The following is a 26888-nucleotide window of genomic DNA, read 5'->3' on the forward strand; positions in this document are numbered from 1 at the left end:
GTCTTTAGCTCACTATCTTTCACAGAGAAGAAATGTCTCAAACATATCAGTCTTTGTCCTGCCCTGGGGCAGTCCAGCACCGAAATGCTAGGCAATTCTCCTCTGAACAAGAGTACCAACAGAAACCCCAGACACGTGTTCGGTCTGGTTGGACCTCTTCAGTAGGGTGGATCTATGCCTCTCTAAGAATAGTAAGCAAGGGGTCCACGTCTGGATTCCCCTAGTAACTTAGGGTGAGACGCAAAGTTACTTAAATATGCAAATTAACAAGGGGGGTCCTGGGAGTCCCTCTGCCAGACATTAGTCCTGGTAACAAGAGACGTACCCAGAGTCTTTAGCTCACTATCTTTCACAGAGAAGAAATGTCCCAAACATATCAGTCTTTGTCCTGCCCTGGGGCAGTCCAGCACCGAAATGCTAGGCAATTCTCCTTTGAACAAGAGTACCAACAGAAACCCCAGACATGTGTTTCGGTCTGGTTGGACCTCATCAGTAGGGTGGATCTATGCCTCTCTAAGAATAGTGAGCAAGGGGTCCACGTCTTGTATAATGGTAAATTGAATAAAATAATTACAAACGAAAAAAAAAAGAAGAAAAAACCAAGAAGATTATGGACCTGATTCCAAAGATTTAGACTAGAGTTAACGAGAGAATGTTAGGTTTGCTCCTACTCCATTATGCCTGATTCACAAAGCCTAAAATGTTAGAGCCAGTGAGGAATGATAGCTCAGGGGTGATGCATTGTCTTGCACAATGCAGTGCAACACAGGTTCGAATCCCAATCCCGCCCTTACAAACCACTTGCGTTATAAATGAACAATAAAATAAAAAACTGGAACAAATGTGGCAGTGCCTGTAGTAACTCCATGAATATTATTATTATTAGTATTATTATGGTATTTATTGAGCGTGGACTTAGCTTCGAAAAGCCACGGAGCGCTTTACATATTATGGTATTTATTGAGCGTGGATTTAGCTTCGAAAAGCAACAGAGCGTTTTACAGAGGTATATAACAATACAGATACACAACGTAGCGCTCTATAGAGATAGCAGCAGAGGCGTGGACAGGTTAAGGCCTGAGCGGGCAAGGCCTGCCCAAAATCTGTAAATGCCCCTTAAGCAGCACTGTGTGGGCATTTACAGATGTTAATGTCACTGCGGTGGCCCCACTACATTAGTTTCAGGCCCCACTTGTTAGACAATCCTGGTTAGGCCTCTGGGTAGCAGCAGAACAGAGATACAGCAGGGTGTAGATACAGAGGGGTACAGAAGAGAAGGGAGGAGAGGGGCGGGTGGCCTCTAGTGACTCAGGTGGCATGAGAGGCGATGTGATGGGCTGGGTGTTGAGGGCACGATGCCCTTGAGCGAATCCTTGTGATTTGCATTTGCACATGAGCATCTCAGCGATGCTGCAGGCATCTCCAGGTTAGCTCCAGGTTTAATCTTTGCCAAACAGGCAGCAGGTGGAACTGAGAGATGTTCATAGGCATCGCCTCATCATTTGCTTCAGTGCAAATCTTTGCAAATTCTGCCCTAACTTTCAAAATTCGAACATTCTATGAAAATCAAATGAAATGACAATGCTTGTATACACATCTGATTTGATCCCCGCTTAATATCTCTGCCTACACTCGCTCAAACGTGCTTCAATCCATGTTGTTTTATTTTACAGTCGTGACACTCAGTTGATCCTTTGAGCAGCCCCTCAGCGCACCACTGGTTTTAACCATGTTGACCCGGGCTTTGATGGTGGGTTTGACTCTGACTCTTGGCGTGACCCTCTTAGGTAAGTCATGGAAAAGTATCTTCTGAACAACTGAAGCATTGAAGCCACAGATGGTAAAAAAACTCAGTCAACCCATTTACAAGGAGTGTTCAGGAGAAGTACTGGGGCAAAGCTTGAGCCTCGGTCGAAGTATTGATGCAAAGGTCCTTTCTCAATTGGCAGAGATTGCAGAGGTTTGAAGGCGGCTTGTCTTATCAATGCTCATCTCTATTGCTGCTACCCTACCACAGATGACAAATTCAGAAACATATATATTTCCAGTGAACCTCTCATGATTGCTCCATCTGTTGGCATTCTGACATAATTATTAATGACCTTTGAAAGATCCAGGAACAATTATATGCATATTCTTCCTAAAAGACACATGGGGCCTCACTACAAGTATGGAGGTAGCCATGCCCTTAATAAGGGCATGGCTGCTTCCATACCGGGTTGCAGGTCTGGGTTCCTTCAATGAGGAATTACCGGGCCATTCCAACCTTGGAGGAAACTTATAATTCCTCATTGAAAAAACCCATCACCATTCCCATTTGAGCCCCAAAGGGCTCAATGGGAAAGGGAAGGGAGCTAATAACGGGCCCGTTAATAACAGGCCTGTTATTAGCTCCATGGTCCCCTTGCAGGACCCGCTAAGTATGCCTGGTCTGACCAGACGTTCTGAGCGGGTCCCGCAAAAGGACCTCGTAATAGGGCATCCCGTAATGAACGGTGCCGGTCCCGTACCAGCACCGTTCATTACGGGAGCGCCAGGGTCGGAATGAGGCCCATGGAGTTTCCCAAAAGTATCATAAACTAGCTGGAATCCCCAAACACCAATATCACAATGTTTGAATTCCTGAAGTGTAGAGACTGCATTCGTTTTCAATACTTGAATGTACAAAAACATGCAGCCTCATTACGAGTAGCCCGGTAAAAACGGGTCCATTACCGGCATGCCGGTAAGAGCGGGCCCGTGCTCGTATGAACCTGCTAATAGCGGGTGATTACGAGTGCGCGAGCACGCGCGAACCCCCATGGCGGTAATGGCAATACCGGCATGCCGCTAAAGGCCCTCACACCCCCCGATAGCAGCATCACGGGACCCGCCGATACCGGCACCGCTTCAGAGCAACCCCTAAATATTGGCACAGTAATACCACCATGCATATACCGGGTTCGCAAAAACGGACCCGGAAATTATGTCATCGCACAGGAACGGGAAATGGGTCGGTGGCCATCTTTAAAAACACAATCCATTGCCATCCTCCCCAACCACCAGTCCTTTCGTGTCGTGCTGCGCCAGAAAACACTCAGGATGTCCAAGGCAACCAGGAAGATGACCCCCCGGAAGCGGAAACAGCGTTTCTCTGATGCTGAGCTCAATATGCTGGCAGACACTCTGGCCCAGCATGCATACATCATCAGGTCAAACAACATGAAGCATGCCTCCCAGATGAAAAAGAAGCAAATCTGGCAGGAGGTTGCCCAGAGGGTGTCGGCTTTGGGGACCACCCCACGTACAGTGCGTGACTGTCGCAAGCGGTGGGACGATCTCCGCCTGAGGGTGAGGAACATCCTGGCAGTCAACAGGAGGGCGCCCATGGCGACAGGCGGGGGGCCACACTCACCAGCAAAGCTGATGCCATGGGAGGAGACTGCCAGCTCATTCATTGATCCCGAGTCAATAGAGGGATTCGGAGAGATGGAGATGGGCGCCACATCATCCACAGAAGGAGGTGAGTGACCCAGCACATCCCTGTAGGGGAAACCATGACGTGGCACAAGTGACGTGGAAGTGAGACTAGGCAAGGCAATGCATGTCCCAGATCCACATCAACATATCCAGTCAAGAATGCGTGCCACTCCCTGCCATACACAAATGCATGCTGAGTGCCAATCCCAATACCAACACACGGGCAACTTAACTCGACCGTGCCCATGCAACCCACACACAGACACCATATCAATGGCATGCCACCTGCCATGCATTGATAGCCTACATGCCCCCTCAGAACCCTAAATGTCACACCCCTGTAATAAATGGATGCATGAATGTATGGAGATTTCACAGCGCAATAGAATGTCGCTGGCATGTGACACCATCACTGATGACCTGCATCTCTTCTATCCACCAGGCACCGATGAGGAAGATGCCAGGCAGGACAGGGGTGCAAGGGCATCAACATCACGGCAAGGGACAAGGGCCACCACCACCACCACCCCCCAGCCTGAGAAATAGGCCAGACCAACAGGCACTGTGCCAGACCGGGCTGAAACCCAGGAAAGAACACCTGCAGCCAGAGTGGGCCACACACATGGAGACCAGCAGCAGCCACCCACAACAGTGGGAGGTGTTCCCGTACCTGCACCGCCAACCACAGCGGACGTTGCGGATGCTAATATGAACACAGAGGGTGTCACAGTCATGTCCACTATACCCACCCCAAACCCAATGACCACCTCCCCACCCCATTTGGAGGCCGACAGCAGTGACGGTCCCTGCCTCCACAACTCCGACCTCGGACATTCTGACATGTGCCCCTTTGAGGAGGACAGCACCCTGGATGTGGGCCCCACGCAAGCGCCATCCACCACCCCGGCTACCACCACCCCGGCCACCAGCACTCCCGCTACCAACAACACCTTTGAGGCTCGCCTGTCGAGGGTGGAGACACGACAGGAGTCGATGCTAGATCTAATGCGGCAGTATATTGCCGATGGGGAGGACTCCAGGAGGGCCATCGTGACTGCCATTGGGGAGACCACAGCAGCCATCGCTGCAAACACTGCTGCCGTTAACGCGTCCGCAACTCTTATGAGGGACTGTCTGGGGGCAGTGACGCAAGTCCTAACGTCCATCCTGCTCCAAATGCAGCGGCCACGCCTTGGGGCAGGCGTGGGACCAGCCTCTGACACGTCCACTGCTACGACCCCTTCAACCTCTGCCCACTCAAGCCCTGTGCGGATGACCTGGAGGAGTGCACGGCACTCAGGCATGCCACCCCCGGATACCAAAAAGGCCAAGAAGTAGGGTGGCCAGACAATGGCCGTTGGACACATGGACGTTGGTGAAGGGAACAATGTTAAGAGTACATTTGGGGACATCTGGAGTTTGTAGGGTGGGGTAGGGGGTTCACTGCGGTTTTATGGGGTTTGTAGGGTGGGTTAGGGGGTTCACTGGGGTTTTTTGGGGTTTGTAGGGTGGGTGAGGGAGTTCACTGGGGGATGGGGGGATTGTTCACATTTTTGCGTGTTTGAAAAAATGTTTCTTGCACCCGTTGTGTGCAAGAAATTCAATGGCTGGACATACATCATTTTGTGCATGTACATTTAATGTGTGATGGTGTACAGTGCCGAACTCCAAACAATACAAGTGTGCATGTCCACATGCAGCCAGTGTATCACTGACACATGTCCATCGTAGTCCCTGTGTTTCAGAAGTATTCGTGAATCAGTGCTTGGCGTACAGCATGGCCATCCTGTGCATCACGTACTGGCAGGGGGGCTACTTCACCTCCGTCTCCATCCTCATCATCCTCACCCAGGCCATGCATGTCAATGTCAGGTGGCAGTGGTACATTTCTCCGGACGTACATGTTGTGCAGCATGACACAGGCCATGGTGTTCTTCGCCACCTTCTCAGGCATATATAGGAGTGCCCCACCAGACCTGCTGAGGCAGCGGAACCGCGCCTTCAACAGGCCAATGGTCTGCTCAATCACAACACACAACACAGGTACGGGTGTGCACATGATTGTACTCCTCTTCATGGCTGTTCTGCGGGTTCCGCACAGGGGTAAGTAGCCACGGCCTGAAGGGATATTCTCCATCACCTGCAAGCAGATCCAAATAGGTGTGTGTCACTCTGAGCTGCCACCTTCAGGTGGCACAGTCATGACGGCTGCTATTTGGTGTGGGCATGCACATGTCCATGTACGCATGCAAATGTGTCACCTAAATGCAATCTATGCTGTCATGAGGTGTGGTAGTCGGGATGGCGTTCAATGGCTGATGCAGGGTGTAATCATTCATGCTGAGGCAGATGTGCTGTGGTAGTGCAACAATGTTTGGCCTCCAATTCATGCTGTTCATTCTTCACTGTGCATGGTCACACTGACGACATTGCCACAGTTGCCATCCTGTTCATTCATGCATTGATTGCCATCACCATGGTGGCCTGGTTGTGCCTCTTACTTGTTGTCATCGATATGCATTATTTGTGAAATGTGGCCCAGTGTTGTGTCATGTTCCATTTGGCCGGTTCAGGTCAGGAGTGTTTAGCTCTGCATGCATTCTCCAATCACCGGCAATTGCCACCCAGGTGGACTATGCCCCCCCCCCTTTCCCACCCAGGTGGAGTATGCCCCCCCTTTCCCACCCAGGTGGAGTATGCCTCCTCCTTAAGCATCCCTACACGTCAGTACCCCAAAGCACTGCCATGGGACAGTTGTGCAACTCACCAAGCAGCCAGGCACGTGGTCCAGCATGTCACTCCATGTGACGGGGTAGCGTGGAGTTGCGCATTACCATGTCATCATGTGTTGATCCGGGAAATCAGGCGCAGCAATTTGTGATGATCTTGTTGGAGTCACATACCATTTGCACATTGATGGAGTGGTATTGCTTGCGATTGCGGTACACCGCCTCTATGGCATGGGGGACTACCAATTCCACATGGGTGCAGTCGAGGGCACCAACACAATTGGGCATGCCTGCCAGTGCATGGAAGCCTACTTTGGTGTCGGCTATCTCCTGAGCAGTCCGCGGTAGAGATATGTGGGTGCTTGCGTGCTTCAGGAGGGCATCCAGCACTTGGTTCAATATGGTGAAAATAGTGGCGGTGAAATGCCATGCAGCTGCCCCACTGTGTGTTGGTAGGTGCCTGTAGCTAGGAAGTGTAGCACAGATACCACCTTTAGTAGCGGGGGGATGGCAGTGCGTATTTCAATGAGGCTGGCAATGTCGTTCTGTATCATGTCCACTATGGTGGTGATGGTGTCACGGTCCAACCGGTACAGGGTGTGGATCTGCTCAGGGGTTAGGTTAAAAGGGCTGGGGCTGGTGCGAGGGATTGGTGGTTGCCTACGAGGCACTGCTGCCTGCACTGGTGGTAATTGCTGGGCCTGTCTCACCCTCCTTTTCCTCCTGCATCTCCTCTGTGCTGCCTGTTGTTGCTGCTGTAGTTGTTGTTGTTGTTGTTGCTGTTGTTGCTGTAATTGTAGCAGTATGGGCATGTCCTCCAGCGCCATGATTGCAACAGCTAGTGGTAGCATTTTGGTGTTGGAAGGGGTGTGGTGTGTGGGTGTGCTCATTTTATACTGGCCCAGCCTCCATTGACTCCACCTGTGGGGATTGTGTGCACCTGTGGCAGTTGCCTTGTATCCTGATTGCTGTTTGTGGGTGGTCTGCGATGCCTGTATGGCCGGCATCGTGCAGCCCGTGATTACCGGCTTCACGATGCCGGTATTTGCATGTCCACGTGGGTTGGGATGTCCCCCTATTACAGGCATTCCAGTATTTGCTCCCCGAAGGGGCGCGCGTACGCGCCTATGCCGCTATTAGCAAAACCGTTGTTTAGGGTGCCGCTAATACCGGGTTTGCGGGTCGGAATACACCGGAGCAGTAAACGATGCCGGTATTACCATACCGGCATCGTTTTTGCCTTACCGCCAACCTTATAATGAGGCCCATGGCCTTTTTGTTGTTGTTTTGCGCTCCTGTGTAATCGACAAGCAGAGGTATTTTGCATTGCTATGGTAATAAAGCTAGCTGAGCTCAGGCATGGCAGTAAGGTCCCTGAGCTTTGTACAGGTGTCCCCTTATCCAGTTCGTATGAGCTCCCTTGATCATCCGCAGGGAACCCAGCAATGAGTACATACAAGAACTGAAATAAAGTCGGTTCCTCAGGGTCTTCAGGTAAGTTGCAGTAAGATTGCTTTATTCCGTTACATCAGTTACATATGATAGCTTATAGGAAAAACACTGGCTCCCATCACCCAGGCAAGTGCTCGCTAACTCCTGATTGTGGAACCTTTCCACAGATCCTTCTCTCACTCATACCACAACATTGGCCCTCATTCCGAGGTTGGTGCTAGTCATGGTGCTATTAGCACCATGACTAGCACGAATACCGGTACTGCCACCGACTTGGTGGTATGGGGACTTACCGGTCTATTCCGACCTTTGCGGGACCGGTAATTCCCCATTCACCAGAGCCATTCCCCATTCCCATTTGAGCCCCCATAGGGCTCAATGGGAAGGGGGAAGGCGTCAATAACGGTGCCGCAAATTGCGGTACCGTTATTGACTCCGGTATCCCTTAACGGGTCTCGTCCGTCCATAACGCCTGGTAAAATCAGGTGTTAAGGGAGGGACCCACTAAGGGACCTCGGAATAGGGCGCAAAAGAATTACCGGCACCGGTGTCATTACCGGTGCCCGGCATCCCTTTGCGCCCAGTTCGTAATGACCCCCATTCTCTCTTACATCACCAGAAACATGCATCCAACCACAGCACTATACAACAAGAACCTTATGTCCTCAGTGCCTTTCCTTTCTGACCCTCGCACCCCCTTTCTGTGCTGTGCGAGGGGTTTCCTGGCATGATCAGGCATGGTGGCGGAAAGATCTGGGCAAAGTTAGAGGATAGCCATGGTGAACCGGAGCCAGTGGTCCTGAGATCCCATGACGGCATAGGAACAGACGTGAATTGAGGTTGTCAACAGGTTAGAAATGGGCACATGATACTGGGCTCAGTGCCTTACGTGGCATGGGAAAATGAGCCGGGGCTCATCACGGGGGTATGGCCTAATGGCCGGGGGATGACTACCGACTCATTAGACCACGCCTCCTTGACGAGCCCTGGCTTAATGGGCTGCAGACACCCCCACCAGGCAGCCCTTTGTAGAGATCAGCACCCTCTCCCTCATTGGGGAGAGGGTGCTGATCTCTGCATTTATCACCTAAAGAGATGCCTGGCATTAAAGAGATGCCTGGCAGGAGACAGCACCACACGTTTTCAGCCTTAAAGATGGCACTGCCCCTCGCCAGGCATCTTTTTAGCTAAGAGATGCAGCGATCATCCTCTGGTGATTGCTGCATCTCTTTGCTAAACGGATCCCTGGCGATGGGCAGCAGCACCATTAAGGCTGAAAAGGTAAGCCCGCCAGAAGCCCAGGCCTTTTTTTCTAAAGCCTGAAGCTCCCATGAACTAACAGGATCTTCAGGCTTTAGAAAAAAAAGGCACACGCTTCCAGCAGCCTCACCCTTTCTTCTATAATGCTGACACAGGCCCACAGGCATCTCTTGATTAAAGGGATGCTTTGCAGGTGCTGGCGCCACCATTATGGAGAAAAGGCATTTTTTTCCTGAAGCCTGGAGATCTCGCACGTGAGCCATAGCTTCAGGCTTTAGCGAAAAAGACTTGTCCTCTAGCGGCCAGGTCTGGCAGGGCCCCGTCTCAGAACCATATTTCTGATAATACTGCTCAACCCTGGCTAGCCCCAGCCCACTTAAAGCCATGACTAGGCTCACACACAAGTATTCTATACCCGGCAAGGCAGGGAGTGTAAAGTGTGGTGCATAATAGGAATGTGTGGTATCCATGACGTGAAGGAGTTCTAGAATGGAGTGACGAGGGAATGGTGAGAGACGGGAGTAGAGTGTGTAGGTGAAGTCCAGGTGGAGATCTTACCCATGAATAACGCCTGGTAAAAATACAGCATTGTGTATGCCCAGTTATTACAGAATTATATATTGTCGTAGTGCACACCAAAACAGAATAGTTTCTTAGCACAATATTAGGCTTATGTTTATGTTTATTTGTTTATATAGCGCATTATGCCAAAGCGCTGTACATTATAACAACAAGAACACAATAACAGTGGAAGCAATTACAAGATATGAGTCAAACCATCAATACAGCAACTAGAACAATTTACCAGCAGAGATAAATGAGGGAAAGAAAAAAAGGTGGAGAGGGGAATGGAGTGGGGAACAGGAGTGTTCATTGGAATAGCATTGATTTTAGAAAGGTGACAGGTCAGCTGCTCCCTGCCTGAATGCAGTGACTCGATGCCGAACAAAACATCATGGTCCTGGTTGCATTTTTGGAAGTTGTTCAGGGGACACGTGGGGGTGGTGGGTCATGGTTAGCCCAATGAAGTATGGAGGCGCAGGGCCCCCCAAGTGGTTAGTTTATGAGGACTAGAGAATTAGAGTCAGTTGACGAGGAACAGGGGCAAAGCAAGCTTTGCTTCGTTCCAATTCGTTAGCCGGTGTCTATACATTGGCTAATGCGGTGGGGCACACAGTCCTCTTCAACCTGTAGAGGTTGCTTCCTGGGCTCGAGGCCTATGGGGCCTATGGGAAAACACAGGCACTGAAAAGCAGAGGAACGGGGACTTGAGATGAGGGCACTGTTGTGACCCTAAGTGGGGTCTTTAGGTATAAAGGATACTCTGGACGCCAGGAAATCTTCATGTTACTTTAATCAGATGGTACATCAGGAGATTCAGTCATAGGATCAGAGCGGAGGCCACTGGCTCCCACCACCCAGGCTACATCATCTCAACCGTCCTGGGTGGAGCACTCACCACACAGCATTCCGCTCAATCATACCCCAAATATTCCATTCGTGACATCACACCTCAAGCACTCGGTATGCATGCAGGCAGATAACTAGCAACCTTAACAGGCACCCACTTCCAGCAGGTTTGGGGAGCTTGCCAGCTCGGTGTGGCCCAAAAACACTGGCTAGGTTATGTTAGGCGCGGAGGACATGGAGGTTGAAAAGGATGAGGGCCGCAAAGCCTAATATCACAGGAGAATATAGTTGTGGCTGGCCTTCTGCAGCACAACCTCAGCTACAGCATATTCTCTGCTGTTGTGGAGGAACCAGTGCTAGAAGGCAATGGGGTGATAACAATTCTGTATATCCCCTGGGAAGAGAAAACGCTGCTTTAATGTGAGCGCTGCAAAGTGCATATTTTAAACCCCAGAATGGACAAACAGAAATTCATTTTTTGCTTTGTTCCAAGACTGCTGACTGGCAACATGACCAAAATGCCAGGGGTAGCAGAAGTGACATCACACGACCCATGGCCTCTGATGACATCCCAGGAAGTGATGCCACTTGACCCCACCCCAAAGTGACATCACGGGAAGTGATGGAAAACAACCTTTCACCCTTTGACAAAACAGGAAGTGGCATCACATAGCATTGTTGCTAAGTACACTACGATAGATATGGTTACGATATCGCTGTAATGTGATATACATTTCATACAAGAAAGGATCACCACATGTATCATACAATTCCGTGTGTGTAGGCCCATATAACCAAACTACTGTGAATGCTAGCAGATGTCCAAGTCCAAATGATAATGATTTGTTATTATATAGCGCTTAAGCACTTTATATAGAACACATATATATACACTATCACCCATCTTGTGGTGGTACTCATCAGAAGGATGAAAGGCTGAGTGGGCCTTGCCGGGATTCAAACCTGCAACCTGCATATCCCACACACATCGCAGCAGCAAGTGCTCAACCCACTGAGCTATCTCACCAGCTATAGTTATCTGACCGGCTATAGTAAAATGAGCACTTCATATCTGCATGTTGACACGATTATAGCCCTAACTCCCTTAAGGAGGTAGATTGTACTTGGGTCTACACTAATATGATGTGGCAATCAAACATATCCAAAGAGATTTGATAATATATGCCAAATATAGATTGTATGTTGATGCACTTCATGTGATGACGGATATCGTCTAACATCTAATGGTCCATGTGTTAGACTATTTGGTGTACCTTGAATAAATAATAGGTATTGCGCCATTTTGCACAAGTATGAATGTTGTTTTTTTGAAAGAGTATGAAAGTGGATGAGATGAAGGTGTTGATACATGAGGTCACTGGTTGGAGTGGTGTTTTTTTAGAAGGTTTTTAATGATTGTCAAGCAACAAAGTGTTATTTTTGTACACATTCTTTTAGATATGATGGCAATGTTTATATGACAATAGAAAGTAAATAAACAGAATCAAACAATTAAAAATAAGTCTCTGACTACATTCAACTTCTGTAAGCAGTCTTATATGTGAAGGTATTGTTTCAGAATTGTAAATTAGTATTATAAATGCAAAGAAGGCTTGTACTTGCCAATCGACAATTGTAACTTTTGTGACGTGCATGTTCTCAAAGTAAAAATAAAGCAAATTATACTTTGTAGTGGAAACCAATAAACTGAGAACAGCTGGCCAATTCATCTGCAGGTCTGGTGCAAAGTTGGCCACATGTCAAGCCTGCGTGCATCTACTTTTCAGGCTTCAGAGGTTGGCAAAACACATACCACTGGGAGGGTTCCAGACTGTGTATTAGGGAATTTAGAGCAGCGCAGGGAAAGCAGCACACTTATACGGCATCCCATACTCCGGGCACTCGTTACCTCATAGATGCAAACAAACATCCTGAACAGCATCCCAGGGAGATAGGAACGATAGACACATTACAACAAAGCATTAATTGTGGCAGAATGAAATCAAGGGCCACTTTATGTGCTGTGGTCAAACATTTCTGCACTGTACACAAGCTTTTAGGCACACGGATTTTGTCAAGTGGCCGAGGCCAGCGAGATTGAATGTGTTCTGATGTTTGCAACAGAGACAACGGCTATAACTGCAACTTGCGAAAAGCAAAGTACATATAGTTGTTGTCTGCATTGTGAATTTGAGGTGTTTAAGAACAGAGTAAATCAGACTAAATCAGTGACTCACCCCCTGAAGTGTGCCTAAAATAAATCTTTAATGAATCTAACAATTATTGTACAGAACTCCAGAAAGACTATTTGCTATTCCTATTATTTCTTATTTGGGGTCACTGCTCAAAGTGTTACACTTGTGGAACCCCCTGTTTTTTTTTAAAGAGACCTGAACAAGAAAGCCAGCCACTCCAGAAACAAAGAGTCACAGTCCAGAAACTTCCACTTAAAAAAAAAAAGTGTTACAATTTTTTTAGGGGTAGCAAGGGAGAGCTCAGGGGTCGCATGCGACCCCTGGCAACCCCCAAATGACATCCCTAGTCCTAGGATTGGGAGCTGCCATTACCTTCCCAAATATAGGCAAATAAAGGTTCCATTACAGATACATGCAATTATACTTGAAATCACTTAAAACATAGGAGTGCAGGTGCAGTTTACAGGTAAGTAATTCAGGGTAAAAGGGGCTCAGGGAAGCGCTCTTTCTCCTGTTCCTGGCCAGATAGGGTGAACGGCAAATCCCAAGGTCTGCCGGGGTCCTAGAACCGGACGTTTATCATAGGATGTCCAGTGGCAGCACGGGGCAATGAGCAGTGCAGTGCATTCACAGTGCTACCCACATCACTCGCAAACAGCACACTGAGCAATCCGCACACAATATGCGCACACATCTCGATCGGCAAGGCAATTAAATCCGAAAGGCACAGAATCGATGCAGTACACACATTGAGAAGTTCACACCCAGTACTAACAAACAGCTGCCTTCCTGCCCAAGCAGCAGTACTCACACAGTATAGTGATATCCCATCCAGGCATACACAAACACACAACCGGCACAAATCTGCGATGCACATACAAACAGTACTGACAGACAAAAAGTGCGCACAGCACATTCGACAGTGCACACACAGAGCATCGAGCACTACATACACACTGCTGACAATTCTTCGGTGCATGCACAGTACTGAACCACAGTATGTGCACACATAGTACTGGTATATGCAGTACCCTCTAGTTACACACTGCATTGGACCCCAGCGTTACAGGAAGGCCCCGTGACATTGCCTGCATACAACAATGACAACCACCTGCCCAAGATATACACTGCGGCATCTCTAGTCACTGAGGTTGGCGGTCACACAACTGCAACAACATCTGCAGAGATACATGCACACAGCAGTGTTTTAGATGGGAAGTTGCTTTGGTGTTTGTGTGTTTGGGGGTGGGGAGTTCAGGCAGTACTTCTACTTCTCAGCCAAGCTCCTCATTTGTAATGAGCCAGTAACAGCACTTTTCAGCAGTGCTGCTATGCTATAAAACGGACATTCGGGTCCCAGCACTTTACATTTATGTAGGGTTAATACATCACAAAGTATTGCTACCTGATCTCTCGATGGACGCTGCTCCCGTTTTCCCTAATGTGAAACGGAAGCCGCTGTGACTCCCGCAAAGGCCTGCAGAGCCTGAGAGCGGTGTAAGTCAAGCAGCTCCTGGCCTTCAAACTGGTGACTAACAATGTCTTTATTTATTTGGGATTCATAATGCACTTATAGCGCCAAATGGTGTTTCAAGGCACATCAAGAGAAGGGGGTGGGGGGGTACAGCGAAGAAAAAACGAACAATAACGTTCCTACTAGGTCTTGAGACATTCGGATCATGCAAGTGCCGTAACAAGAAAGCAGAGGAAGGAGGGAGGGGAGTTGAAGATTGGGGGACAGGGAAGAGGATAAACAATAACATTCCTAGTAGATCATGAGACAATTCGGAAGGTGCAAGTGCTGTAACAGAAGAGGGGAGAGGAGGGGAAGTGTAGGTTGGTATGAACAGGGAAGAAGACAAACAACATTCGTACTGGGTCATGAGACAATTTGGAGCGTGCAGTGCAGTAAAAGAAAAAGAGGGGAGAGGGTGGAGGAGGGGAAGTGTACATTAGGGATAAACAGGGAAGAAGTCAAACAGTAACATTCCTACTGGGTCGTGAGACAATTCGGAGCATGCAACTGCAGTAACAGAAGAGGGGAGGACGGGAAAAGAGTAGGTGTAAGGTGGGGATGAACAGGGAAGAAGACAAACAATAAGGTTCCTACTATCTCTATTTCTACCTGTGGTTTTCCCTAGGGGTCTAACCTCTCTCCCTGGCTGTTCAACCAATACCTGGCACTTCATGCCCACCGCATTGCCGCTCTCTGCCCAAACTTTCAGTGCTATGTGGATAACACTCAGCTCATATTCAGGCTCCCTTCAGCCACCTCTTCTCCTTCTGTCATCTCTGACTGTCTGTCTGCTATCCAGCAATGGTGTGTCGCCAATGATCTCTGCCTTAATGCCAGTAAGACAGAGATTCTCCTCATCGGAACACCCGCTCCCTCCTTTCCTGTCACTCTCTGGCCGGCCTCTCTTGGCCCTCTTCCTGCTCCCCCCATGAGGCTAAAAACCTCTGGGTCATCTTCTACTCCACACTCTCCTTCTCTCCTAACATCTCTGACGTCTCTAAGAAGTCACACTACCAGCTGAACCTCCTCAGAGGTATTCTGCCTTTCCTCTCCTACCCCCAGAAGCTCACTGTCTCCAGAGCTCTAGTTCTCTCTAGGCTGGATTACTGCAACAGCCACTTTCTAAATCTGCCTGCCTCTACTCTCCGCCTTCTGCAACTCATCCAAAATAGGACTGCAAGACTTGTCCTTGGCATCAAGCCCAAGGATCGTATCGCTCCAGTACTTGAATCTCTGCACTGGCTCCCAGTGGCTGCAAGGATTATGTTCAAAACCCTCTGCATTGTCCACAAGGCCGTCTGGGTCCTGGGGCCCAATACCTTCAACTCTCTCTTCTTAAATATCCTGCTTCCCGAGCTCTTCGCTCATCCACCTCCAACTCTCTCAGGGTGAGTCGCTTCTCCAAGCAATGAGTTGGTGGTAGATCTCTTTCTTCGGCTAGGGCCTCCCTCTGGAACAGCCTCCCTGCCTCTCTGGAAATGGAGAACAATCTCTGGTTCAGGAAGCACCTCAAGACCTTCCTCTTTGTTCTGCTTTCTCTCCTTCTCTCCCCTGCTAAACTCCTGGCTGAAACTGCATTGGTCATCTGGCCTCCCTCTTTCTTGGGCACAGGTCCCCTCCCCACTAGTTGCACACCTGCACTACCCCCCTTGTACTCTGGGGCTGTTTCTGTATTCCTACAGCCCCCGACAACACTTGACACCTGATGTCTGCACTTACCCGTGCACCTGCCACCAGCTGGCCGCACTTCTTATTTACTGTTCTTATTTATTGTTTTTATTTATTTACTGTTTATCTTATGTACTGCACTTCCCCTCCCCCTTTCCCCTTTTACTCCCCTCTCTCCTGCACTTGCGTGATCTCAATGTCACCTGGCCTAGTAAGATTGTTCTCTCTGTCTTCCCTCTGTTCCCCTCCCTTGCCTTGTCACGCCTTGAAACACTTGTGTATAGGCACGTTATAAATGCCATATAATATCATATGACAAATGCAACGGGCATATGAAGATGTACTTGACAAATTAGGTTGGATTAATCAAGCTATCTATATATATATAAAACCGAAACTGAGTTTGTTTGTTCCTCATACAATTCCACACCGTTCCACCAACCTGCACCAAATTCTGCAGTTACCTGTTAGGATCCTCTGGATGTCATTGGCTACATTAAATGTTGATACCTCACCCCGTTCCCTGGATTTCAGCCCCTGTACACAAGTGACGGTTGCCTTGAAGAGGTCAAACATCAAGGCGGTCACAGAAGGATCAGAGAGAGCGCACTTCAAGTGTCTGGACACGAGGAACAGAACTTCTTGGAAAACATGTTTCAAGGCCCTAGGTGGCACCGTTTCCAAGATATTTGCACCTCCACAGGCAAAACATCAATTTGGTCATAGAAGGACCGGACAAAGCTCATTTTTACTGCCTTGATGCCAGGACAAAACATGGTGATCCCATAGTTTGAAGGCCCTAGGACGCACCGTTCTGAAATATCTGCACCGCAACATACTGCACCAGTCCCATTATGTTGCAACATGCCAATTCTCACCTCCCCTCCACATCTGCTCCGTGATTGTCAGCAAGTGTTATCATGTTGTTCTACAGAACCAGTGCGAAGTGTGGCCACTTTTTGCTAGTGAATATATAAAGTAGGTAGTAATGGGAACTTGAGGTGGCAACAGGGCATAGGAGGATGGTTATGGCATATGTTTCTTATTCACATGACTAATAATGTCATTCCACCATCTTCAGCTCTGCTGTCTTTATCGCTCAATTCCTATGCAACACCCTAGAGGTTTTCTTTAGTTGCGGTCTTACATTCTGTGTTTTCTTTCTTGTTACAGTGGAACCATGACTTTAGCCTTTATTACATTTTACTGGTTCAGTATTGTCCTGTCCAACCCTTATCTCACAGCGTATTTCCTTTTTGGGGAAGTTTTTGAATAACACAGCACAGGTGGATACTGAGAACATATGCAAGACTATTTTGGGAGGTAGATAAGTTGCTTTGGTATTACCCAAATTGATTGTTTTGAATTGATCGTATGCTACATCTGACCGAATTCGGCCAGTACCATTCGATCGATTTGATTTGATCAAATTGGGTAATCACTACCAAACATAGGAAGCGGGTGTTGCAGGGGTGTTCCCTGCTCTCAATGTTTGGTAGCGATGGCCTTTGGGGCATCAGGGGTGTCCCCCACTTCCAGAGGTTTGGAGGTGGGGTACGGGAAAAAAGAAGAAGAAAAAGGGACCCTGCAGCATCGGATCCCACCCGCATAGGAGGGACGGAACTAACGCTGCAGGGTCAGAAGAAAAACAGAAATCAAAAAGTGAAGCAGGGGGTGGGTGGGGGATATATTGGGCCATTGGGGGTTAACGTTTTGCTGTATTTGGCCACAGCAAAATTGTCCTTGTGGCAAAATTGTCCTTGTGGCAAAATTGACCACAGTTAATTCGGCCACGAAGAATTTTGCCAGAGCCAAATCGTTTACATCTGTTGCATTGGCAAAAATGGTTTTACGTTTTCTTAAGGAGTTAGATTTTTATAAATAAAGCAACACATAAAGGATGTGTTTTATTATGGTGTTTAATATTGAATGTGTTTTATTGTTCAAGCTTAAAAAAGCAGGGGGCTGCAGCATCCCAGTCGTAGCAGCCAAACACTGAAACACACTCCTGCTCTCTTTAAAATTTGACACCTCCGTCTGGTCCTTTCGCAGGAAACTTAAAAATTGGTTATTCATACGAGATCATGAATTAACTTGCTCCACCGTGAACATTGTGCATGCAAAGTAGCTCCCCATGTACAAATGACTGCACTGATGGCCAGGGACCTGCACCTCTGTAACTGGCATCCCGACCGCAGGGCTACTCACCTTCGAATGTTGGTCGTCTTCTTGTCTTCTATGTAAGTAACGCCCAGATGCCTATGGGCTCGGAGCGCTGTACAAATGTAAAATAAATAAATGAATAAATATAATAATGAAGTGCACATAATGTGTTGGTATTTATTAATGAAGTCTATATAATGTGTTGAGGTTTATTTATTTAAATATGTTATTGTAAAGGTTTGTTTTAAACCAAGTACAATAAGTAAAGATTTTAAAAATAACGCTTTTAGAATCATTAAAACTATTCTTTCCTAGTCGTCCCTCCCCACCTACCTCCCCACTTCTGTTAAGTCGATTGCCTTTTACACATGCACGGTCGGTGCACCCTGTGTCACCAGGTTCACGTGCTACTTGCAATGTTAACAGACTTGCAAAGTGGGAATGTCAGCTAAGACCCACATTATTAATCCTGCTCGGCAATGCCTTGCCCTGCTATTCATTGCTGCAAGCTCACAAAGCGGCTGCCGTGCATGAAGTGCCACACCAGCGCGGCCATCATTTTCCTTGGATACTCGCACCATAGAAGAAATGCCTGCCCTTTGTCTACCATGATATTTTTAAGACACACATCATCGCATCATCACCTGAGGCCTCGATGCCTTGCACTTCATCTCTGTCTAAAATTGCTAGCACACATAGCACTGGTCTCAAACGGCTATTGCCACGTTTTGGGGATCACACACTTCTTACCACATGGGTACAAGTATATATTCTACAAAAAGAAGATGTAAAAAAGAGTGTCTATATCAAGGGGTAACCAAACACAACAATTGTTAGCATACAATTTATAGTAATACAGTTTTTATTAAACACAATTAAATGTTTCCACAATCATAAAATAATTGCATTACATAAAACTAGTAAAAAACAACACGTAAACACAAGGGATACAAATATGTGGGTCAAATTTCTCAAGTACATGTGCCAACTGTGTGTGATTCTTCACACTGGGGCCCTTTTCTCTTATTTTCTGAGGTTATTAGAATTTCCTCCTATACTCTGTGAAAGCCAACTTGTACAAGTTTCTGTCCATTAACCACAGATAAATGTAGGACCTTCATCATGGGTGAATATTTTCTTGTGTTTATTATGGTGAAAGACCTTCTCTACTTTCACTTCTTTCTTCAACACATTTTCTATGACACGACACCCTGTTGGTTAAAGACACTCTTTTTAGAATTCACTACTGAAAACTAGATCTTTCCAAATAGATCTATTACAGTACCCCGATCCTCCTAGGGGTATAGATATGTAACAAATTATATACCTTACAGGCTGGGGTTGTATTTCTCCACAGCCTATTAGAACCGCAAATGGTTGCAGAAGATGATTTCCTTTTCTTTGGGAATATCTACCGAGCTTCTTCTATTCTACAAAATAACAGAGAGTACACTACATTCAAACTACCTGAAGCCAGGCTATGTAATTACTTATTCCTGTTAGGAATCTCTCTTACCTGAGAGAGTCACAAAAAATCCTATCCATCTGCTTGCACAGAAACGTATGTGTCAGAAAATTGTTCCAATTGACCTATTCGATGTTAACTAGGAAAGGGAACATGGAAAACAAAATGACAGCTACTTAGATTCTTCCAAGTGCTTTCAATACAGGTGGATTGTATCACTATTTACAAGGCATTCACACGTATCCCCTCAAAACCTTATTTGAACAAGCGTAGTAATACTCTGAGAGTTAGGGTCAAGGGGCAGATGAAATAACTTCCACTCCTCGCCTTTCCTGTATAATCCCCGGAGTTAAAGTCTCATTGTAAATAATACTAGGGGAAGGAAACATAATTTTTCTGTCAGGGATACTATCATGTGGAAATTTAATGTGCAATTCTTTGAATTACCATAAAGAAACTCACCCAAAAATAGTGTTTTCCTACTCATATAAGTCCTTCTATTGGATTGCAGTCTTTTTTTCAACAATATATGGCCGCGTTATGTATGCGCATAGAGAACAATGGCATGACGTCATCACGTACCGCATCGTGACGTCATCACATGCTGCATCGTGACGTCATCACTTGCCGCATAGTGCCATATTATGCCATTTAGACCTTGAGTGTTGGGAGACGTAGTTTCAAAACAATCAATGGCCATATAGACCCAACAAGGAAACTACAAATTGCCAGTTTTGAATAATGCAGATTCCTATATGAGAATGAACACAATGAATGTTCCTGCTAGAGGGGAAAAATGCTGATGGTGCCCAGCTATCGTAGAAATTCTGATATGCTGAGTCGAAAAAAAATGCTAAAAGTATCGATGCCAAATACACTTTATGTTACTTACAGGAAGATCATGCTGTATCTTCAATACATGGCCCCAATAAGTTGACTTATGTTACTAGCATTATTCGATTAGTTTTATGTTCATTCACCTATCGGTGAATAGTGGCTATAGTGGCTACAAATATTTCTAAAGTCACATACGTTGTCTTATTTCACAATTGAAATTTAGTATTATTCCAAGACTAATATTGGACAATTATTTGGTGCATATCAATGTTAATATATTCATTATTTCTTAATCCTTTAGATACATGTCAGCACAATTGTACCTTGGGGCTTTATTTACTCTTGACAAAGCTAACATTCCCAGGTGGGGTTGTTGCAATCCTTAATATGTATCGCAATCCCAAGGGGATCTCAGACGATGATTTTTTTCATGACTTGGAAAGCCTGTTAAATGTAATCTCTGATTTTCTGGAAATAACAAATATACTTGTAATGGGTGATTTAAATCTACAGTTATTGCCAGCCAACAATCTCAAATACAATCTATCTTGTATGAGATGGCACCTTTTGATCAAAGACAGAGGGCTCTGGATGTGCAATGGGTCTCTTCCTGGAGACATGACTCCTCAGATGACCTGGAAAAGAGGGGCTAGCACATCAATTATTGACTATGTGTTTGTTGACTTACGCACGTTGGATGTGGCCAAGAGTTTTAAGATACTCCCACAAACATATAGTGACCATAATATGTTAAATTTAGTATGGTCGGTAAATGTGAAGGCGTAGACACCATCTCGAAATGCTTTCCTCATGCCATGACGGTAAATAATGCTCGAACCCGCCTAACGTGGAATATTCAGACATTGACATCTTTCCACCAAAATATTGAGAGCAGTTACCATGATGGCCTAACCGCCACTGGAGATTACACATCTTTCCTTCACATGTATCGAGAGCTCACACAAACACATAATAATGTCCAGTATAAACCTCGACATGAGTATGATGCAATGGTGCAATCCCAATAGGTCCTGTTGCGCAAAAACAAAAAGCTAATTTCTGCATTAGATTGTGTCGACAAGCACAAATTGGCACGTTCACTCAACTGTCAATATAGAAATTGGCTCAGGATGCACCAAATACACTTGTTACAAACAGATGATGAATCTATGTTAGGTACCATTTTACGTAAAAACATGGCGCAATTCTGGTCGATGATTAACATCGCAAACAATACAGCACAAAAGCCGGTCCAGCTGAATGGTGTCAATGAGAGTGATTGGGTTCTGCATTTTACAAACATGTATCAGAGACCCTTGTGTGATAACATCTACTCCACCCTAGAGTATTCCAACTATGAGAGATTGTCCATTGAAGAGGAGGACATTCTGTTTCAAATAAAAAAAAACGTAATAATTCCCGAGCGCCAGGTCCCGATGGGCTTAGTCATTTTGTGTTCAAACAGAATCCTGTCCTATGGTCCAAAATCTTGTTTAACATCTTTAATCACATTATATCTATACACATGATACCTCCCTCATGGCAATGTTCGGTGGTCGTTCCAATCATTGAAGGGGGAGATCGGTCAGAGGCAAGTAATTACAGACCCATCTCCTGTTGGATGCTCCTGGGAAGTTATTTTCCAGATTTATTTTGAGAGATTTCAACAAGTGGACTCTCGACTCTGGTAGAAGAGATCCACTCCAAACTGGATTCATAACTGGTATGGGGTCCTGTGTGAACCTACTCACATTAACATCAATAATTGAACATCATCATTCTAAAAAGCAACCGCTATACATCACGTTCATAGATTTACGAGCAGCATTTGATTCCATTGCGAGAGAGCTATTAATTCACAAGCTGATCCAACACGGATTCCCCTTGTATATTGCCTCTCTTATTAAAGATCTGCACACCAACAACAGCATCCAAGTAAGGCTTTCAGCCGATGGTAAACTATCTGTTCCAATGCTGACACATAGAGGGCTTAGACAAGGATGTACACTGGCCTCGGCTATTTTCAATTTCTTTCTTTCGGATGTGAGCAATGCCTTCACAAACATCTTAACTGATCCCTTGAAATTGGCAAATAGGTCTATTCCATTCTTAATGTATGCGGACGATCTGGCCATCATATCCAAGACACCCAAAGGGCTTCAGAGAGCTTTGGATGCTGTTGCATTGTACACTCAGGAGAAGCATTTGGCTATAAATCTTGAGAAAACGAAGGTCATGTTATGCAACTCAACAAGGAAGCTTCGCCACAAAGCTGGTTTTTGGACCCTCAGAGGAACTACACTACAAGTAGTTCAAACGTATACCTATTTGGGAGTCCAAATAGTGAGCCATGGTGGTGCCCAATTGTATAGGTAAATACTAGTAGACAAAGTAACAACAGCTATACAACAAACTAAAATTATCCAAGGTAAATATGGCAAATTTACAGCTGCCGCCTTGACGTATTATTATCAAAAAACAACACCCATTATATTGCATGCTTCAGAAACTAGACCCATGCTGACAGTAAAGTTTTGGTCTACCTTGGAGAGTAAACATTGGCGTGGAGTCTTAAAGCTTCCCATCTGCACTCCACTTCCTTTGATATGCAAAGAAATTGGCCTTATCTCATTACATATGAGATACACATGGGAAATGGTGGCTCTGTTTAGAAAGTGTCTATTAGCCATTAAAAGCTGTACTGTATTGGGAATCTTGGCAGATTATGTATTTTCATCCACTGACACATTTATCATCAAGTGGCGTACTCAGGTCATTCAAGCACTGGCCTTTGTAGATGTAACTTTAATGACCCTTCTTCACAATCTGATGCAGGTGAAAACCAGGCTCTTTGCCTTGGACTGGATTAAAACTAGAGACAAATGCACAAGCTATCGTGACTTTGATGCAGAATTGTTTGTAATAAAAAAAAACATAGTAATCCAGAGCCATAGCTACGCAAGGCGCCATCTGCAGCACCTAGAAATGACTTTATTCGACTGAGGTTAAACTTGTGGCCATCAAGGAAAGTCTTGGCTCGGCGGAAAGTTATAAATGAATAACTGAAATTTTGTCGCTTCTGTCGGGAAGAAAGTAAAGAAGAAAACTTGAGGCATCTGTTGATTGAATGTGGGGCACTAATAAATCAACGTATGAAACATTTTAAACAAATAGTGTAGCTCTACAGAGAGTTTCAACCTCCGAAACTTCGTGGAAAATGATTCATTCTGGTTTCTTCACAATGGTGAGAATAAGAGCCATAGCACTATTACATGACCTAAAACTCCATGAGACCAACTCAAGCATAGCTAAGGATGTTTAATCATTACGTATGATACATTTTGTATCCGCTAAGGGACCTCGGAAAACGGAGGTAAGGGGTTACCGCCACCAGCATCCTTACCTCCAACCTCGTAATGAGGCCCATGGTGTTTTGGTCATTAACAAGTTGATTGGACACAAAAGGAACCTTTTAGGCATTATGCCATTCAACATTTTAATTCAGGCTGCAAATTTGACTTTAAGTCAGGAAAATAAGTTTCTGTTCCAATTTCAATAATTTCTTTTTAAATTAGATCTTGTGATTGTCCTTTCATGTGTTTTAAAATAGTCCAATGAAAGTCAATACACATATGATTTTGTTCCAAAAAGGGTTTTACTGGTGGCGCCTGTTCCATTCTATTTCTAATGCAACTTTTGTGCCCAATCATCCTCGTTTTACATTTTCTCTTTGTCTTTCCGATGTATGTATAGTGACATGGTCATCTAATCAAATAAATCAAATTTTCAGTATTACAGTTTGTGTGCTCTGTGCGACTCCATTCCTTTTCCAAACCTAGATCCACTACTACAGTTTTCTTAGTCTGTGCACACGTTACGCAATTGCCACACGGTGGTGTCCTAACACCGGTGATAAACCCCACAGTCTTGTCTGTTGCGGTTCTCCCTTTTTGGTACTGATGTGATTTCTCATCACTAGATTGCGTACTGTGGTACTCTTTTTAAATGCTACTAAAGGTTTAGCACAATCTTTTGTCATGATTTTCTTCCAATTCCTATTTATGATTCCTTTCGTTTTATAGGACAAATTGCTGAATGTGTTTACAAACACTAGTGGTGCCTCCTTTCTTTCTGTAGTTTTATGTAAATGCTGGCCTCAAAGAGCTTCTCTAGTGTTGTTAAACACTCTATTCGCTGCATTTTTAACTATAGGATAAGGATAACCACAATCAGTCAGTTTGTCTATCGGGGTATTAGCTCCATCTTCATAGGATTTGTTGGTGCTACTGTTTTTCTGCAAGCGTAAAAACTGACCAAATGGTAGGTTATTATTTACGTGCTGGGCATGATGACTATCGTAATGCAGACGGGTATTTTTGTCAGTGTTTTTTATCTATGGTTTGGCTAAAAGTATTCCTTGATGATGGTATATGGAAATATTAAAATTGTTACCTTGATTGTTACTCATACTTACTGTGAATTTCAAGTATCTATTTTGTTCATTTAGCCATTTGACAAATTGATTTGCTTCTTCCTCAATGCCCTTCCAAATTACAAGCACATCATCTATGTATCTAAGCCAGGACGAGATGTTTTTTTGAAACGGGTTAAGGGCTCTTCAAACATATTTAAATACAAGTTCGCTAAATTGGGGGCCAGAGCAGCTCCCATTGCTGTTCCCTCGACATGTTTGTAAAATTGGCCCATGAACTGGAAAAAGTTATTAGTCAGGGCCATCTCAGCACACCATTTAATTAACGAGTTAGGAACAGGGTGATCATCTTCTCTTTTCAATAGGGTTTCTTCCACTACCTCCAAAGTTGCTAATTGGGGTATATTGGTGTATAGAGCCTGTATGTCGAGACACAACATCAGGTTAACACAGGGATGAACAGTATTGCCCTCAATTCTATTGATGGCATCGGTAGTGTCTTTAATATAACTCTTCATACCTAGTATGAACGGTCTGAGATAAAAATCCACATATTTTGATAGGGGTTCTAACATAGAATTTATTCCTGAGACAATGAGACAATAGAATGGAATGAGTTCCAGGGGTACAGACAAATTTAGGCAGATGGGGATTCGAAGAGGGGAAGGAAGACAGAATGGACAGTGGATGCAGGGGGGTCAGAGATAGTGTTATGGATGCAGTGATAGGAGTTTTCATCCAATCAGGGTCTGCCAGATGCTGTCATGAAAAGTACAGGCGAAAACCAGATTGGATGAATACTATACAGGAAGGAAACAGCAAGCTGAATTCCACAGTATCCTTGGACACTTCCGAAAGTCCATATACATATAGCAATATTTTGCCAAAGTTAACTCTACATCTTTCAACCAAATCTAATAAGTGTCACACTTGGCTATCCTGACAAATGATACAAATAATTGTCAGTAGAACCTACTAGACAGGATATGGGGGTGTATCTAACATCAGAATGACACCCTGTTTTGAAATTAAGGATCTGAATGTATTTTTTGTATTATCACACAATTGGCCTCATTACGGTACTGGCAGTAGCCGTGCTTGTAAAACATGCACAGCTGCCGCCGGTATCATTTTTTTTCCGGCACCCAGGAATGGGCAATTACCGGGTAATTACGGCTTTGCCAGACCCGGTATTTGGCCATTCCTGGGAGCCAGAAAATATTCTTCCCCATTCCCATTTGAGCCCCAGATGGGAATGGGGAAGTCAGATGCACCGGCACCATTATCAACGGTGCCAGTGCATCGACATGCTCTGCTCACGGGTGCCGGTATGGCCACCAGGCCAGTCCTGGAGGCCGCAATGGCACCCGCGAGCAGAACTCGTAGTTTGCCACTCCGGGAACTATGGTACCGGCATGCTTACCGGTACCGTAGTTCCCAGACCAGCAAACTTATAATGAGGCCCAATGTCACGGCATTACCACTTAAAAGAAGAAAGGGATACCATGAGAACAGTTTTAGTCCATAGTTTAGGGTTTACTTTTGGGATTGGAGAAATCTTTCATGCTTAATTTGTGTGCCAAGTGAAATGGGTCATGCATCCCTGCAGGAGGATATACGTGGTGCAGGATATCAACATATGGCATTTTGCTTCTGGTCGATTCTTTATGAACAGAAGTTTACATATCTAATTGATCACATATTAGTACCCGGCGCAGGAGGTGTGTCAGCTTCTCAGCCAATGAGGAGGCTCGGAACGGGGGAATTACCAGCAGTAATCCTGCTGCTCCGAGCCGCCTCATGGCTGGAGGCTGCCATCTTCCCCCGTTGGGGAACGAGGTCAGTGTGGTCCTCTCCCTGCCCCCTCCCCATCCACAGAATGTCCTCCTTGTCTCCCACCCCCACTTACCTTCTTTCAGTCCATTTTGGGAGCGGACGCGGTGGGAACACTTCTGTCCACAGCATGTTCGCTCCCGATCTGAGACAGGCCATCATGGAAAGGAAGAAGGGACTATGTGTAGGGCCTTCTATCCTTTCCATGGTGGCCATTTTTTTGTTTACTTGTTTCAATGGCCGGCAGGGAAAGGAAAAACTGACTTCATTTTCCCTTCCCCGGCGGCCATTGTTTTAACATTTTTTGTTTTTGAACAGAAACAAAAAATGCTTTCAGTACCCCGGTCTTACGGGATGGGATACTAATAGCAATAAGCCCCTTGCAGGGGGGGCATTACCACTTTAGGTAATGCCCCGGGGCATTTGAATGCAGTTTGGCATTCATTTTGTAACTATGGGCCCTTCAGGC

At 45.7% G+C, this 26888-nt stretch overlaps 1 protein-coding gene across 1 annotated transcript in view; it reads left to right on the top strand.

Annotated features, from left to right (window-relative positions):
- Positions 1 to 26888, top strand: part of LOC138525774 (microtubule-associated protein 1B-like) — a 107516-nt gene that overhangs the window by 9587 nt on the left and 71041 nt on the right. The window contains exon 2 of the mRNA XM_069635974.1: positions 1674 to 1787. Coding sequence (XP_069492075.1) covers positions 1730 to 1787 — 58 coding nt within the window. The 5' untranslated portion in view covers positions 1674 to 1729. The remainder of the gene's footprint in view (positions 1 to 1673; positions 1788 to 26888) is intronic.

The sequence above is a fragment of the Ambystoma mexicanum genome, chromosome 7p (genome assembly GCF_040938575.1).
Source record: "Ambystoma mexicanum isolate Mex_15411 chromosome 7p, UKY_AmexF1_1, whole genome shotgun sequence".
NCBI classification, from domain to species: Eukaryota; Metazoa; Chordata; class Amphibia; order Caudata; family Ambystomatidae; genus Ambystoma; species Ambystoma mexicanum.